We start from the raw sequence: 18,720 nt of genomic DNA on the forward strand, positions 1-18,720 counted from the left end.
AAAAAAAAAAAATCTAGACACAGACCTTCCATCCTTCACAAAAATTAACTCAAAATAGATCAGAGAACTAAATGTAAAACATGCAACTATAAAACTCCTAGAAAGTAACACAGGAGAAAACCTAAGTGACCTTGAACATGGTGGTGACCTTTTAGATACAACACCAAAGGCACAATCCATGAAAAAAATAATTGATAAGCTGGAGTTCATTAAAATTAAATACTTCTGCTCTGTGAAAGACAATGTCAAGAGAATGAGAAGACAAGCCACAGACTGGAAAAAAAATATTTGCAAAAGCCACATCTGACAAAGGGCTGTTATCCAAAATATACAAAGAACTCTTAAAAATAGGTGAACAATCCAATTAAAAAGTGGGCCAAAGACCTTAACACCTTACCAAAGAAAATATACAGATGGCAAATAAACTTATGAAAAGATGTTCCACATCATATATCATCAGGGAAATGCAAATTAAAACAAAAATGAGATACCACTACTATTAGAATTACCAAATCTGGAACACTAACATCAGATGAGGTGTTGAGGAGGATGTGGGGCAATAAGAACTCTCATTCAATTGCTGGTGGGAATGCAAAATGGTACAGTCACTTGGGAAGATAGTTTAGTGGTTTCCTACACAATTAAACAACTCTCACCATATGATCCAGCAGTCATGCTCCCTGGTATTTACTCAAAGGAGCTGAAAACTTATGTCCTGCACCTGGATGTTTATAGCGGCAGCTTTATTATAATTGCCAAGACTGGAAGCAACCAAGATATCCTTCAGTAGGCGAATGGATAAACCCCTGGTATAACCAGACAATGAAATAAAAGAAATGAGTACTCAAGACATGAAAAGACAAAAGTATTTTTTAAAAATAGTTAAAACAAAGGAATTTAAATAGTACACTACAGCTATAAATTTAAATATCTAGTAGATCTAGTAAATGTATCTATTCTACACATGAAAGCAGTAAAGGAGGAAGATAGGAACAAAAAGAAAGATATGAGACACAGAAGACAGAACCCAATTATCAAAACTAATAAGCGAATTCAGCAAGGTCACAGGATACAAGATCAATATAGAAAAATCAGTTGTATTTCTATATAGTAATAGTGAGCAATCTGAAAATATAATTAAGAAAACAATTCCATTCATAAAAATATCATAGGGGCGCCTGAGTGGCTCAGTCATTAAGCGTCTGCCTTCGGCTCAGGGCGTGATCCCGGAGTTCTGGGATCGAGTCCCACGTCGGGCTCTTCTGCTGGCAGCCTGCTTCTTCCTCTCCCACTCCCCCTGCTCGTGTTCCCTCTCTCGCTGTCTCTCACTGTCAAATAAATAAACAAAATCTTAAAAAAAAAAAAAACTTTCTTTAAAAAAAAATAAAATTAAAAAATATATATCATAAACAATAAAATACTTAAGAATAAATTAAAAGAAGCGCCAGACTTGTGCATTGAAAACAAAACAACATAGCTGAAAATTTTAAATATTTAAATAAGTAGAGAGAGATTCCAACTTCATGGATTGGAAGAGTAAAGATTTAAGATGGCAATTCACCCCAAATTGATTTACAGATCCAACAAAACCTTTATCAAAATACCAACTGACTTTTTTGAAGAAATTCTCAAGCTAACCTAAAATTTATATGGAAGTGCAAAAGATCCAGCCAAAACAATTTTGAAAAAGAACAGAGCTGGAGAAGTTATACTTTCCTATTTCAAAACTTAATATGAAGCTTTAGCAATCAAGAAAATATGGTACTGGTGCAAGTACAGTGATACAGATGAATGTAACAGAATGAAGAGTTCTCAAATAAACATGTAAGGGCAATTCATTTGTGACGGAAGTACCAGAACAATTCATTAGGGAAAAGATATGAGACAATTGGATAGCTGCATGCACAGAGATGAATATAGACCCTTCATACTGTACACAAAAATTAACTCCAAATAGTTCACAGATCTAAATATAAGAGCCAAAATAGAAAATTTATCAAAGAAAACACAGTAGAAAATCTTGGTTTAGGCAGAGGTCTAAGATGACACCGAAGCATGATCCATAGAATTCAAAAACTGATAAACTGGACTTTAAAACTCTTGCATTTGGGGGCACCTGCCTGGCTCAGTTGGTTAAGCATCCAACTCTTGATTTCAGCTCAGGTCATGATCTCAGGGCTGTGAGAATGAGCCCCATGTCTGGTTCATGTGCTGGGCATGGAGCCTGCTTGAGATTCTCTCTCTCCCTCTCCCTCTGCCCCCACCCAAACAAAAACAAACAAAAAATACCCTCTTGTATTTCAAAGACATGATTAAGAAAATAAACTGGGAGAAAATAATTGCAAATCTGATATAGGACTCATTTCCAGAATGTATTAAGAACTCTTACAACTCAATAATAAAAGGACAAACCCCCCAATTTAAAAATACGTAAAAGGGCTTAAACACAAATATCTATCAGCACATGAAAAGATGCCCAACTTCATTAGTCAATGTGAAAATGGATGTTAAAATCACAATGTGTATCACTTCATACCCACTGAGTAACTATAATAAAAGACAAGGTGTTGGTGAGAATATGGAAAAACTGTATTCATATATTACTGGTGGGAATATAAAATGATATATTTTACATTTGGGGAGATGAAGGAAATGTACTAAAATTGGATCATGGTGATGGCTGCATAGCTCTATAAAGCATACCTCAGCAGTAAAGCTGTTAAAAAGAAAAATTAGCCACCATACCGCTAGACTTCCAGTTTATAGTTTTGGGACAAGTTAGACAATACCACAAGGAAACAATCAGATAAAAAATGCAAGATACTCTATAAGACAAATGACTTAAAATGCTAAGGACCGACAAACAAATGGAAGAGCACGGGACTATTCCAGAATTAAGAACTAAAGATGCATAACCAAGCATAATGCATCAATACTGATTGATCAATACAACAGAAAACAGACATTTCTGAAGTAGTTGGGAAGGTTTGAATTTAAACAATATCAGATAATATGAAGTTATTGTGGATTTTTTTTTGAATGTGTGATAATAGTGTTTGGTTGCAGAATGTCCTCATTGTTAGATGTTTGCTAAAATATTTAGGAATGAAGTACCATGTTGCCTGCAACATACTTTCAAATGGTTCAGCAAAAATAACTATTTGCAAAGATAAAGCAAGCATGGAAAAATGTAGATAAGTGAATCTAGTTGAAACATATTCAAAGAGTTTCATATTACCTCTTCAAATTTTTCAGGTTTGTGATTTTTGAAAATAAAAAGTGGGGAGGAAACTCAATTATATTCCTTTGTACCAGGAATGACTTTTTAAAAAAGATATAGTATCTAAATATATGACATACCCTAGAAACGAATATATATACACACGATGTACAAGACCTCTTTGATAATAAAATTTTATTAAGACATTAAAAAGACTTAAATAAGAGATTATATCATGTTCATGGATTAGAAGTTTCAATATAGTGATGTAAATTCTCCCAATATGGCCTGTAGAGTCTTTGCAACTCCAATTAAAATCTCAGTGTGTTTGGTTTGCTTAGTCTTTGGGAGGAAATTCACAAGTTATTTCTAAAATGGATATGAAAGAGCAAAGAACCAAGAAAAGCCACAAGCTCTTGAAGAATAACAAGGTGAAAAGACTTGCAGTACTATATATCAAAACGTTTTTCAAGATAGAGTAATGAAGAGAGTGTATATTGGCATAAGGAAAGACCAATAAAACTAAATAGTCTAGAAAGAGATGTCTGCACGTATCAACGTTCAATATATAACAGAGAAAGCACTTCAAAGCAGTAGGGAAAGGAAAGTCTTTTCAATAAACAGTGCTGGAACAACAGACTAACCATAAAAAGACGCCAAAAAAAAAAATTACTTCATACCACATGCAGAAGACATTTCCAAGTAGGATGAAACCTCAATGTGAGACGCCAAACTATAAAGCATTTATGAAGAAAATATCAACCGTATTCATGACCTAGAGCGAGAATAATTTTTAAGTGAAATCTAAAACATGCTGACCATAAGGTAAAAATATATGTGAACATATTAAAATGTTAATACATCAAAAACACTGTGAAAAGACAAGCCACAAATTGAGGAAAGATTTTTGCAAACAACTCATAAAGGAGTAGTATCCAGGATATATATCAGAATCCCCTGCAAATTACTGGGGGGAAAAATGGACACCAAACTTCAACATGTACTGCACTCACCAAAGATGAAATCTCAATATCCAGTAAGCATGTTGGCATTCTCATATGCTCTCAGCACGAAAGTAAATAAGTCTTTCTGAAGAACAGTGTGGCAATATACATGAACATATGAAAGGCGTTCAGCCTCATTTGACGTAAGGAAAATGCTAAGTAAAACCACAATGAGATAACATTATACACCCGACAGATCGGTAAAAATTAAGAAGCCAATATACCCTTGGAGGAATGTAAATCAGTACAAGAATCTCGGGGGAAACAGTGTGGCACGACCTGGCAAGAATCTAACAAACCTGTGCCTCTGTGTTCTACTCTTAGGTATACGTCCTTTTAAAAGTGCATACTCTAGCGGTGCCTGGGGGGAGCATACGACTCGATCTCGGGGTCATGAGTTCGAGCCCCATGCTGGGTGTAGAGATTAAATAAATAAACTTAAAAAAAAATGCATACTCTAGAATACACACACAAAATATCCAGAGGAGCACTGTCTGTAATATCTTCAAATTAGAAAACACTCAGATGTCCAGAGTAAAATGGAAAAATTATAATATATTCATATAATGGAATAAGTAAAGTATATATAATACATGATTATATGGATGAATCTTATAAACATGTTTAGCAAAAGAAACAAGTCTCAAAAGTCTACAATATAATTTGATTCATAAAAATTTCAAAAATAGGAACTAAATAGTGTATTTAGGGATATATATGGATATAAAACTATAAAGAAATGAAGAGTAGGGATGGTGTTAAAGAGGAGAGAAGGAGTTGATGGGGAGGATATGTGGGAATTTCTGAGGTGTCAGAACTATTCTGTATTTTGGCATGGGTAGTTACATGGGTGTTCACTTTATGACTTTAAAATATGTGTGTATATACATACATACATACATACATGTACATTTCATGTACTTTCTGTATATTCCACAATAAGAAAACATACAAATGGTCTGTAAATATAAAAAGACATTCAACCTTATAAGTAATTAGGAAAATGAAAATTAAAACAACAGTGATCACTTCATGATTTACCTAAAATGTCAGATTGATAATACCCATTTTTGCCGAGGTTACAAAGAAACCAGGCATTCTCATATGCTGTCAGTAGGAAAGTAAATTAGTAAAGCCTTTTTGAGGAACAATGTGGCAATATATACAAAAATGTAAAACCCATATATCTTGTGAATCATCAGTTCCAATTTTAAATATCCTAATGAAAGACTAGCGCACATACTCAAAATAAATGTACAAAAAGATGTATACCATTCACTACAGCAGTGCTTGCAATAGTGAAAAAAATGAACATCAGTAAGGGAGTATTTATGAAAAGTGTCATAACTCATACAATGAAATCCTATGTGGCTATTGAAAATTAAGATAAATCCTTATGAATGTGCATGGAAAGGTCTCAAAGATATTAAGTGAACAAAAGTCACAGAACAATATATACATAGCATAACCCTGTTTTAAAAATATAAATATATACATATATTTTTATATATAGATGCATGAAAAACAGACTACAAATTTAGACTTTAACCTGTTAGTGATTATCTCTCAGGCAGGGAGTGGTGAAGGGAGAAGCAGGGTAAAGAGGGCACTTTCACATCTTACTCTATACAGTTGACCCTCGAACAACTTGGGTTCAAATCCACTTATATGCGGATTTTTTTTTTAATGCAGTACTGTAAATGTATTTTCCTTACAGATTTTCTAAACGCTTACTTTATTATTAGAATACAATATATAATACGTATAACATACAAAATACATGTTAAGTGACTGGTTATGTTATTGGTAAGGATTCTGGTCAATAGTAGGCTATTAGTAGTTAAGTTTTCGGGGAGTCAATATATGCCAGTTTTCCACTGGCACTGGGGGTTGGTGCCCCTGCCCCCAAGTTGTTCAAAGGTCAATGATATACACAGATATTCTACGAATCTTTTGTAAGAACATATCTATGGACTACGTGCATATTTTTAACAGGTGGTAATAGTGAAACAACTGTATTGCTATTTATTCCATTCCAATGAGAACTGAATACATTTGGAAATAACTTGCTCTCAAAGCTAAGTCTTTTGTTCCTTGAGGGCCTGAGAGCCTATGGCTGTGTTACAGGGCTGTCAGCCATCAAGTGATAAGTGCCGTGTAGGATTCTAAGTGACTGGGTCTATCTCCAAGTTTGCCCCTTGAAAATATTTGCGTACATTCTCATATCCTGGCTCATTGGCAATTGCAATAATGTTTTCCCAAAGCACTTTGCTAAAGTAAATTCTGAAGTACAATAGCAAAGTGTAGATGTGGCTGTCAAGATGCATGTTTACATCTAAATTAGTAATCACACCCTTGGTGAGTGACTTTTGGAATAAGTAGTTTGGATTTGGATTCATGAGGAAGAACCTAGACCCCACTAAAGATCACAAGGTACACCTTCTCTTTTTCTTCTTCCCTCCCCTCACTCCCATAGCCCTTTCCAAATCAAATAATTTCCTATGGAAGTGGGAGAGAGGGAGACCTGATCATGAGTTATCTGGAACTGGTAGTGAATCAAAATAAAAAGCACTATCAGTGTATTTATGAAGGAAAATCCAACTACATGTATACATTTTGGTGTGCATTTTATTTTTTTTTGGAATCATATTCATATGAAGAAAAACTGTCAAAGTATCCTTTAATCTTGAAAGCTAGGCCCTTGCCTTGTGTCAGAGAAAAGCAAAACTAAGTCAGTAATGCTGGAGACATGCTTGTTTCCATATGCACACTGACAGGAGAGGAGCTATCGAGGAAATGCCTTTCGACTGATGAACAGAGGAGAATCTACACACATGTTAAATACAAATGGAGACACAACAGCACACACAAGTCATTAGCTGGTCCTCTGGCATCCACTAGCATGCATCTTTTCCAAGGGTCTCTTACTCAGTGGTGTAAGCGCTTGGTCTCATTATGCCTCCTATCAGCAAATACCTTTTTATTCCAGAATGGAAAACGAGCTGGGAATTAAATACATCCAATAGTGATGCTTTATTTCCATAAGTCACCAATAAGAGAATGAACTTAATTTTAATACATTTATTTTTGTGTGACTCTTAATAAAACACTTTCAAAACATTCTGTACATTTCAAGCCACTTAGAACTGCATTACATTCTATAAACGTGATTTGTTGGGATGAGGTGCCAAGATGTCTCTGTACAAAGATGTACAATATGTACAGTCACTATAAGTGCAAGCTGTGCAAAGCAGTCTAGAACACTAATTCATGCCAAGGCTTAGAAAACATTTTAACACTTAACACTAAAGCTCGAAACTGCATTGTTGCTTTTTCCTGGGCAAATGATTACTTTATAAACAAATATATGTATATGTCATATAGAAAGAATAGTTTGACTCCTCAGCCCAGTCAGCACCATGCAGCTGACTGGGTACATTACAGGGCTGCTCTTCTAGGCTTCTCTCTCCAGGCGCCATTTTGCCACACTCAACGGTTGTCTCATCACTGAGCTGCCGCCGCCACTGCCTTTGACTGAACTACAGCAACACTAGGAGATTTAAATTTGGGGAGATAAAGGCCAAACTTGTTTTCAATGCCAGCGAAAGTGGCTGTGGCAAGTCTGTATCCACCGATGTGATCGGGATTGGCAGGAGGAAGGTCTGAGATGCGTGACTTAGGTGTTGGTTCTGAGCCAGAGGGTTTGCTGTTGACAGGAAAAAGCCAATGGTTAGAGTGCTCGAGACTGATGCGGGTGGCACATGGCGACAGCAGAACATTTCAGTCTCACCCATGTGCCACAAAGAGGAGTGTTTGTCCAGCTACTTCCTTGTTATCTATGTTAATTTCTCATGATTTTTGGCTGCTTTGAAAGCAACACATTCACATTTTTTATTTGGAAGAGGAATGGCCTCAATTTATAAATAGATCCGCAGAAAAAAGATCGGAAGAAAATGTACTTAAATATTAACACTCTCTGGGAAGTAGGATTGTAAGTGATTTTCTCTTTTATACTTTTACGTTTTCCAAATTTTCTGCACTAAGCATAAATCAGTCATAAAAACTTTACACTTTTCTTTTATTTTGACATTGTTAAAAAGCTAACTTTTTAAGTGGTAGACTCATGAAGGTTATTACTAAATTTAAAGAGACATAGGTATTATTCTTACTTTTACAGAATGTGAAAGCACAGAAAAGCCTGACATTGTAAGATTGCTATTCTTATGTCCTACTTTGCAGAAGTCCCTCTACTCCTTGGTTCAACAGCTAATTCCCTATTTGACCTCTGAGCAAGGAAGAGGGTCAAAGGTTTATGAGCTGAAGACCCAGATGTGGGATTTGATCATCTGCTGAAAAGCTGATAATTGCTTGTGGTAGGTACAGCCTTGCCCACCCAGCCGATTCAACAAGTATTTCTTTTCTTCCCAGCACAGGCTTCAAGTGGCCCAATTTCTGACCTCGATCTCACCAGTAATTATGTCCATAGGCATAACCTCTCTCTGAATGTTTTTTTCTGTTTGTTAGCTCTAAGGACATCTACACCTATCTAATAATAAATAAAAATAAATAATGAAGTCTCGGAAGTGTGAAAAGGCTTGACTGAGTCTTGGAAAGAAAGTTCATAAAAGTGTTACTAATATAACTTTACATTATATCTGGTGGAAAGGCCATATAATAAAATTCAAATAATAAGGACCTAAATTCATGAAGCTCTGTATTTGCTTACACTAAAAAAGACAAATTATTCACAGAACATTTTAATTTGCTGCTTGCCTTCACTTTCCCCAAGTCGCTGCTTAACACTGTGTATGATGTCCCCCTACCAAGGTCTTACTCCCCTAATACTGAAGCTTCTCAAGCCCACTGTTTGTTTTAAATGCATTGGTCCTGTAGGATTCTCTGTCCTACCCAGTTCTAAGAGTTCCAAAAATGCCTCCATAGGCCGAACAAAGACCTATTTTCATTTTGGTGCTTTCTTTTACAAGGAACTGAACAGCTGCACTTACAGGCCTCCAAAATCAATGTAAAACCACCGCTGGAGAAGTTCATAGGTGACCAAGGTAACACCAAACTGGGGAGAAGATCGAAACACTCGAGCTGAAAAAGAGATGGGAATGGGGATACTGAACATGACTCTGGCAAAGCCAATGGGTGAGTAATGGCAGCAGGTCCCTAACACCAGCCAGCCATTCTGTATGGCCGTAGCCCCTACCTGCTGTCCCCTTCCAAAATGCTGAGGGCCCCTCTTCCCGGAGTATCTTCCTGAAACAGTCAATGACACCACTGTATGTTGTCTGGCCCGCGCGGGCAGCCACTTGCAGTCTTGTCTTGATGACATCAGCGGGGGTCACAAGAGAAGCAGCAGGCACACCTTTCAGGAGAAAGGCACATTTAAGTCATCTGAAATACCTTATAAAGAACACAAATACTGCTAACATCTAACAATACAATTAGCAACTTTAACTGCTCTAACTCAAAGTTTCTTAAATAGATGCCTGGGCACTCATGGAAAAAAGGATACATAAGCCTATTAGCTGCGTCAGTGTGGAACAAAATTCTTTTTTCTTTCTGAATTAGGAAAATCACTCTACATTGCGTGATCCCAAAGAACTATGAGAGGAAAAAACGCAGCAATATTACCAGGACAGTTCCCAAGTATTCCCTCTTAGGTTTCGATTATTTTACCACCTTTTTTTTTTGCTACAAGTGTTTTTGTACATAATAAGAAATGAAGACACTGCCCGTTTAAGGGATGCTAAATGTAGTGGTTTTTTGCTGATTTCTGTCACCTTACTGTGCAAGGTGAATGTCAATATTCATATCCACTCACCTGTTTGAGGGGCTAACTCGAGAGTTGACTGGGGCTCTTTTCAGGCTTACACGACAGAAGTCATTACTTACAACGAGAGCTGAGGAGGCCAGGCAAGCAGTTAAGGGACAATAGGGGAACTGATCATCAAAAGGCCTTATCGTCTCTCTCGCCTGTGCCTGAGCTCCCCGGGGTCATGCTGAGATTGATCAGCAGTGGGACACCCAAGAGAGATTTCACAACCACATCTTTCACTTAGAAAACAAAGCTGGGAACAAAGGAGCAAGATAACCCTCCTCAGAGGGACGATATGCAATTTGGCCTGAGTATCACCGAATCATCACTGGGCAGATGGCGCTGGTGACTTGTGGGAGCCGCTCTTACAGGATGAAGCAAATACCTCCCCTCCACGCGGCCCTGCACCATATTCAGAGGAAACTAGGTAAATTGCCTGTCTTCGGAATGTTCTGAATTCTAAATGTTCTTAGGGCCTGCCAGCAAGGCTTTACTGGTAGAAATTAGAAAAAATCATCTCTTATTCCGAAAACTGACATCAAATATCTGTGGGCAAGAAGTTGGTGCTGACAGTTCATGGAATGTTTACTTGGTTCCATCAACCACTGGCAAAATGCCTGTCCACGACTAGACTGTTCTTTGGCTGCTGTTTTTTGGTGTTTTGTTTTTGGTTTTGGGGTTTTTTTTGCTGCTGACTGGAAAACAGGGGCAAAAGCTTAGAGCGAAAATCTGCTGGCCCCATTTAAAAATGGGAGACTTTGGTGAGTACCAAAAAGGGGCTGGATGAGCACTCCTTGCCAACACGGAGCAGTAGCTTTTCCGGCTTTCAGTTGACTGAAGTAACAAATGCCAGAGAACATGGGATTTGCTGGACCCCAAACAAGGGCTCGGAGCTCCCTGGGAGAGTTTCTTAACCATCACAAATCATTCCCTGTAATCATGGGTGAGAACAAGAACATGGTCCATCTCAACATGCTCAGAACCCCACCATACACACTACGCTCAGGCTGTCCGGCTGTCTAGCCAGGGCACCAGGGGAGAACGAACCCAGTGAGAGCTACATGGTACCGTGAGCCCAGGTAGTCAGACCTACACCAAGCACATGGACACTACGTGTGAGTCTGTGTTCACCCTTCACGTTTCTATCCTAGACCAGCAGTAATGGGGAGCAAACATGCGCCCTTTCCTTTCTCTGTCATTTCTGAGAGCTGGTGCAGCCAAGGACACCTGGTCCTCCCCTTCTATCCCAAGTTTCAAGAGGAAGACTAGACCTATAAGATCAGAAGGAAACATCTTAGTACCTTCCTGCATTCGTTAGGCTTCTCTTTCAGATGGAATCTCTTTTGTGTCTAATATGGGAACTCAGACCAAATGAAGATTTTCATTTGTTCCACTGACATTTGAGCTCCTATTATTACTATGCTGGCCACGAAGGGAAAGCAAAAATGAAGAAAATGAAACTCTTGCCCTCAAAAAGCTCCCAGCCTAGTACAGAAAATAAAACTTATGCAAACAACTATTACTAAAGAAAGTGTTAAGGGACAGAGAAGAGATGCCAGTTGAGTATAGGGTAGTTTGCCGGGGAAGTTTGCTTACTTGTGTGTAATGAGAACGATGGTAGAAGGAACATCAACAGTATCATGAAGAAAGCTCAATTTTGAGCCAATCATGTAGACTCCATCATGCAGAAAGAGCAAGTGAGGCCTGCTAGACCTGGGCATCACATGAGGTACAATGAAGCAACTGATTTGACGAAAAACTCTTCCACCTTAATGCTTAGCTTGGCTGTACCCAAGGTTTCAGGGGCACAGGAGACTAAGAAGCATGGTAATGATGAAAGCCCAATTTAGATAGGCAGATCTAATTTGGCTCTGAGTTGCTAAGCTGCATTACGCTGTTTATCCACATTATGCAAATGTAATTAACTCTCATCAGAATTACAGCACATCCCACAAAGGAGAAAAAGCGATCATGTTTAAACTAAGTCAGATACAAACAATAACCCTTCCAGAAATAAAGGCAGACAGTGCACTGAGATTCTGTACTTCTTAAAGAGAATGGGGGAGGGTTCGTTGGTTTAAAAAAAAAAAAAAATTGTAGTTACCTGCCATGGCTCCAGCTGCAAGGAGATTTATACCTCCCACGTGTCCATTTTCATCAGCCAGAAGTAGTTTGCAATGAGCATAAACAGGAAAATAGATTGCAGAGAAGGGAATGTCTCGGAGGAAACACGCTTTGGCACCCTGTCACAAGTGAGGAAATAGCGCAAAACAGTTGTGTAAACAGGGCCGTGAATGCCCACAAGGGATCCAGGGTGACAAGTCTTAGGTGTTCCCTCAAACAGCATGGGGACTGAGTGGAATGGAAATGGGGGTGGCAATGAGAGGGACATAGAAATATACCCGGCTCAAAGTCTGAGAAAGGCTGGAGGACCCTGGAGATGTAGAGTTAGTTAACTGAGTAATGATGTTATCCTGACAACTAAGAATTTTCTGGCATTTCCGATATAGATTCAGATTTTAAGGTTAATAAAAATTCAGTTCTCAAACCTCCAGGTTGTTTGTTCTGTGTGGCTTTGGTGGTTGTGAGGGAGAGGGGCATGAGTGGGAACAGCCTTGGAAACCTAATGTTAATAGCTTGATTCCAAAGCAACCAGCAAAGGCAGCCCACAAAACTAACAATTCGTCCATTCAATCTACACAGTATAGAGCCCATGAAGTACCAGTTAAGCTACAGGCAGTGACACTAGAAAAGAAAGGTGACTATTCTAGGGAACGGGAAAAAGAAACCACCAATCTCCCCTCCTCAGTCCCCACGTCCTAGATAGCAGAGGATTGGGGGGAAATGGGACAAATTATTTAGCAGAAGTTTCCACAGGAATAGAAAGCTACCCAGGGATAGCTTGTCTCAGGGACTGAGGAACAATGAACACCTTCCTCAACTTGGTCAGCAGCCCAGGCTATTCTGCCCAGGGCTTGAGCTAGCTAGCCGAATACTCCATCTTCGGCCCTTGTTTCCCTAATGGTTCTGTTTTCAAAAGACAAAGTCAAACATTAAAAAAAAAATTCCAAGGACTCTCTGAAGGGTGAAATAGGCAGAAGCAGTATTAATAAATTTAGCTCTCAAAGGGAATTCTAAAAAGGATGGAAACTGGGGGTGCAGGGGAGGAAATGTGTACAGTAAACCAAGATAGGAATCATTGGTTTACTGGTCTCCTAAGAGCTCTGTACCTGTGTGATTCTAATCTAGAGAATTTCTAATTTCCAATTTGTAGCTACAGAAGCCAATTTACACATTTCTACAGTGATAGATCTATAAATAAATCAGATGCTGTAGAAACGCTGTTGTCTAATAGCAGCCGAATTTACGCATTCCCCCCTTATAACAGGCAAAAGAATGGAAAGAAATACTCTTCCTTGTTTAAGAAAAATAATAGCTTCTGCTCCATTACATCTGATCTGTAATGATGGGAGTAAGTATACCTGCAGGGAAGGAATCTGTTGACTGGCATTTTGCTAAAGTACAGTACACTCTCTGTTGTTGTGTTTTTTTTAATGGAATTCATTATTGACAAATCCCACCACTTAACTTCTTAAAGACCTGAATTCTCTCAAACTCTACTACTGTTTCACTGTGGTCAAATTATTAAGACAAACAGAAGCTCCTACTGGGAAGATAACAATAGAGATAACTCAGACTCAAAATAAACACAGGACTATTCTGAAGTCCTAAAACAGACCAAAGAGAACACCAAAGAAACTTTTCCCAAACCTGCCATCAAATCAAAGGCTGTGAGGCTAAAGCCAGCAGGTCTGCAGTGCTGGCCTCCCTGCCAGCAGCTTCATAAAAGCTGAAGGCGACAACAGGAGAGTGTGTTTGTATACCCCACTGCCTCTAATAAAAGTGTCCTGATTTTTCCTTTTTGTCTGATTTTGTACTCGAGGGACTACCCTGCTGGACAAAATTGCTTTTCCACTTTGGGGGGAGAAACCTGGTTTCCACATTCTTTCACGGTTCTATTGAGTACATGACAAGCTCTCTGCTGAGATAACCCAAGGGAGTCTACCCACCTTATACAGACCAAAAAGTCCCAGGTCCCGGAGTACGTTCAGGGCACTGACCCTGGGTCCTGTGGTGATCTCTCCAGCTACCTGCAGGCGAATCTTTACTATCTCCAGTGGATTAGTAAAGATGACTTGAGAGCCGCCAGCCTGCAGGCAAGGGAGGAGAGACAGAAGCAGATTTCTAAATCAGAGACCAACTGGAGCGTTACCAAGAAAAATCCAGGAAAGCCTCTCTACAGCACCACTTTACTCCTCCCTCTTCATAGGGGAATGAGAGGCCCGCGCTTTGGCTGATGCTAGAGGGGATCACAGGGATGGGCCCAAACCCAGTTTCAAGCCAATCTATGTCTGGGTTTGTTTTGATTTGAAATGTCAAGAGTATTTCTCAAACCAGTCTTTCCAGGGTCAACCCAGCCATATCCAAAATGGCAAAACTAATAAACGTATTTGGAAAACAAAAGTGAAGCCAGATGAGGCAACGGGGAGCTCCCCAACGAAAGGGAAAGAGATGGTAGAAGACTGGTTGGTATCTTCTGGAAGCTGGAGGTAAAATCTGGATCTACGAGGGTCCCTTTCCCTCTCTAAGCGAGCATTCGGGTTAGCTCAGCCACCTGCTTCCCCTTCCTCGAATGGTAGAGCGATTAACACATCTTTGCCCCACAGAAGTGCCTCAAGTCAGAGAGGAAGAGTCTCCCCCAGTTCAAATGCTAAAATGTATTATCCTGAGCAAAACTCTTGAGACAGATACATAGCTAAAAGGAGAGAATTTAGAAAGACACTTTCGGCATCAAGACAAAACCAGAAAAACTCTGCTGGGAAATGGACCGTCTAGTTACCATGAGTACAAAACTGGCAAATCAAAACTACACCCGACAATGGTGCTGAGTGACGGGATTTGAATTTGGATAATGAGGGTGTATTTGCATCTGAAATCTGTTAACTAGTAGAGGTGGAAAAAAAAAAAGAATGTTTAACAAAACTGCTACCAATTCTTTTTCTTTTTGTAAGGAAAAAAATGTGTTTGTATGGGTATGTGCATATATGATATATAAAAATAAGTTTTTAAAGCAAAAATATAGGGGCAGCTGGATGGCTCAGTCAGTTAAGCATCTGCCTTCAGCTCAGGTCATGATCTCAGGGTCCTGGGATCGAGCCCTCCACCGACCCCCCCCCCCCCCCAAGCCAGGCTCCCTGTTCAGCGGGGAGTCTGCTTCTCCCTCTCCCTCTGCTTCCTCCCCCCTGCTCCTGGCTCTGTCTCTCTCTCTTAAATAAATAAATTTCATTTGCACATCTTCATCTGAACTGCAGCTGTTTATATTACACAATCATAACCATATATCATGGTTATATAATATAATCATATTATATACTATATAATCATAACTTCACTGTGATAGCATGTCACCTGTGAAACAGGAACTAGGAAAGGCCTCGCTGGGGCACTATAATTCCACAGGTATAGAAATACTACAAACAATACCCTTCAAACTCATGTGTAGCATTCAATGACACTTCAACACTCTACCTTCATCCACATTCCTGTTCATGTTTCTAAAACACACAGTCCTTCCAGTCCTACTTCCAAGGAGTAGCAAGTCTCAGTCCATTCTCCTAACTGGCTGGGCGTTACAAGCCCTCAACTACGCCTGCTCCAATCCTGACCCCTTACTCCTATGGACCACACGTCCGCAGGTGCCAACACTGACACAAGATTCCTTTCTGCATTGTGGGAAGCTTACTGTCCTCCATTCCCCAGGGCTCTGATCCCCTTTTTGTCCACCAAGCATGGGGGTGCAGCAATTTGCTGTCTCTCTCCGGGTTTCCTGCGACTCCCAACTCCATAATCCATACCACTGGCACACAAGCCCCTGAATGACAACTGACCCGATTTTACATGTTGATTTGCCTGTGTTTCCCTCTCTTAATCTACGCTGCAGGGAGAAGGAAGCATTTCAATGTTTCAATCTAAGCAAACAATACTTTCAAAAGGATTGCTGGGTGAAAAATTATGTTAAAATGATAATCCAAGTAAGTGCTCCCATAGCTAGTATTAAAGACCAAACCAATTGAAAAAGTTTACTACTTCCCTGAAATCCCTTGTTTAAATAATGGTTGCAAAGACTATCTTTGGGAAAATGCATCTTATGTTCTAAACTAAAGCGTATTTAAAAAAACAGGATAGAAACACAAATTTTGATTATAATCCCCAAACTTTGCCACAGCCAGATGATGTCAAATCTTGGATGCCATTCATTAATTATGGACATCATGTTTAAACAAATACAAAGTTCTTCCATGTTTCTAATCATTAGTAAAGTATAACATCCCACAGAGCAAGAGTACTCCAGCCAGCAGTCCCCCACCCCACAACTCCTCCTCCCCTCCTCGCCAGGCCCATTGGGAAATAATTGCCAGTTGACTGAGAATTGTACTCCTTCAACAGCTCTTCACATTTCTTTCTCAGTGTACATGTAACATCTAACACATTAACAGCTGTATGCTTTGAAGATCTGTTACCCAGAATGCATCCTAAGTCCTGAGAATGCAATGGACATAAGGACAAAACTAAACTGATTTGCATTTATATATACATCTGACAAGTAAGCATGTAAACAAGGAGGCAATGACACCATAGCAAGGCACACATCTATGAGTGTGTTTCACACTCATGTACTCTACTGTATTTGAAGGAAGAAAACGTCTAGCAATTGCATAGTCTATATATGCCTTAAAAATTTATATTTTTAAAAATCTTTACGATAGGCCTAGGAATATGTAGGCCAATACTATCCAGAAACATTGAATAATTTTAGAAAAAATAAGATTGTTATTTAAATTGTCTACAACTTTGGATATTTCCTAACACTTAAAGGGAAATTTCCATGGCAAATATGTGCTGTCCTTTTCTAAACGCTGAGATTGACCACTATCTCACACATGTTAAACTGGGAACAGTGGGATGGGGGAAGAAAATCTGCAATTAATTCAATCGCTCTAGTAAGAATTCTAATGACATGGATTACATTTTATCACATTCTTAACTGCTTCCTCTCCGAAAAACAAATACAGGAAAATTGCATTTCTCTTCTATCTTAAGGCTCTACTAATTATAAGTGATATTACATTAAAAACAGCTTTTCACAGGGAAAAAAAACACAGTAAACATAATCAATGAATATAATGAATTTCAGAAGTATTGAATTGTGAAATAAAAATATGGTAACTTTTCAATGGAAAAAAAGTACCTGTATTTTTACAAATATGCTAATATGTTTGCTGTTCTACAAATATGCAAATGTTTACTACTTTAAAAAGCAACAAAATTAAACCAAAAAATGTAAATGCCCAGTAAGGAAATAGTTAAGTAAAAACAATTATAAGCTCTTAAGCAATAAGATCTGGTAATAAAATTACGCCAGGTAACATAAACCAAACATAAAATATAGGTATGCAATGATCAAAATTAGTTTATCAAAATTAGAATGGCTTAGACATGAAAATATTAATTACCTTCTGGAAAGAGAAATGAGTACCTGAAAGAATTTTTAAAGCATATCCTATTGTTCCTTTTAAATTCTGAATCATGAACGGTTAACTACTCAAAAACAAAAAACCAACAAAAAACCAACCATAACCAACCAAAAAACAAGAAACAGAGCTGGTCTTAGAAACAATGGCTTCCTTTACAGACTAGGTCCTCTCTCACATTCTTCCCCATGATAAATTTGCTAATTTATATACACTAAATGCATTTTAAAAACTAATTAGCACTAGATCCAAAACTTTAAACAGTCTTATCCATCTATGTAGATAAAACATAAAAAAAAATCTAAGCAAATACAGCTAGTTATCTGAAATAATGAAGGTATATAAAATTTCAAATTAAATCATGATGATATACAGTTCTGTACTCTTAAATGGACTTGGTCTAATTTGACATCCTGATGCTTACATTAGGTAACACCATTCCATACAACATGTTGGTGAATTTTTTCACTGACCAAATCATCAAAATTAGCTTCTAAACTTCTAATGGTGAAATTTCCCTCTTCAAATGTGCTGCTTATTCTTATAAACAGAGACAAGCATTAATATTAAAACTTTTAGAGGCTTTCAGTTTTCATTACTAAATTGTTTCTTTGTTCTAGAAATGAATTACAAATGACACAACAAAAGAGAACACATCTCATTTTGAATGGTTATCTATATATAACAGAAATGGAAAGAATGTAAACACTTCCATTTAATCTTGTGTCACATAATTATTTTTTTAATGAGAAAAGAAACCAACTAAAGTAGACAATAAAAATTAGGAGAAAAAGGATGTAATACTGAGATGTCACCAGGCCTCTGATATGCCTGAGGCCAAGGGGTTGCACACAGGATTAGGCCTGTTCAACCTCCTGCCCTCAAAATCCTACCCCAGGGGCAGAGTCCACAAAGAGGCAGGGGACCTGGCCCTGCTTGTGCCCAGTCTCCTGTTTACTTTCTTCTTTGATCTGTTTTCTCCTGTAGTTTGGAATTATTTCCCTCCAACCACAATCTGAACAATTCATTATAAAGTCTTCCCTTACAGAGATTGATGAAAATCTAACGTTAATTTAAGGC

The 18,720-nt window shown here is 38.4% G+C and overlaps 1 protein-coding gene and 1 long non-coding RNA gene across 3 annotated transcripts in view; one reads left to right on the top strand and one right to left on the bottom strand.

Moving 5' to 3' along the window:
- Positions 1 to 7,290: 7,290 nt before the first annotated feature.
- The window catches only part of SLC25A12 (solute carrier family 25 member 12), a 91,201-nt gene continuing 79,771 nt past the window's right edge, over positions 7,291 to 18,720 (bottom strand). For both annotated transcript variants that reach the window (XM_026492562.3, XM_026492565.4), the window contains 5 exons: positions 14,119 to 14,259; positions 12,153 to 12,291; positions 9,437 to 9,595; positions 9,231 to 9,321; positions 7,291 to 7,930 (listed from right to left, as the gene is read on the bottom strand). In XM_026492562.3, the coding sequence (XP_026348347.1) occupies positions 7,729 to 7,930; positions 9,231 to 9,321; positions 9,437 to 9,595; positions 12,153 to 12,291; positions 14,119 to 14,259 (732 nt within the window). In that variant the 3' untranslated portion in view covers positions 7,291 to 7,728. The remainder of the gene's footprint in view (positions 7,931 to 9,230; positions 9,322 to 9,436; positions 9,596 to 12,152; positions 12,292 to 14,118; positions 14,260 to 18,720) is intronic.
- Positions 7,834 to 10,928, top strand: LOC130544808 (uncharacterized). The gene is made up of 2 exons (XR_008961425.1): positions 7,834 to 8,597; positions 9,210 to 10,928. It is a non-coding gene; the product is annotated as an uncharacterized LOC130544808 (long non-coding RNA).

Source organism: Ursus arctos, unplaced genomic scaffold (genome assembly GCF_023065955.2).
Source record: "Ursus arctos isolate Adak ecotype North America unplaced genomic scaffold, UrsArc2.0 scaffold_1, whole genome shotgun sequence".
Taxonomy (NCBI): domain Eukaryota; kingdom Metazoa; phylum Chordata; class Mammalia; order Carnivora; family Ursidae; genus Ursus; species Ursus arctos.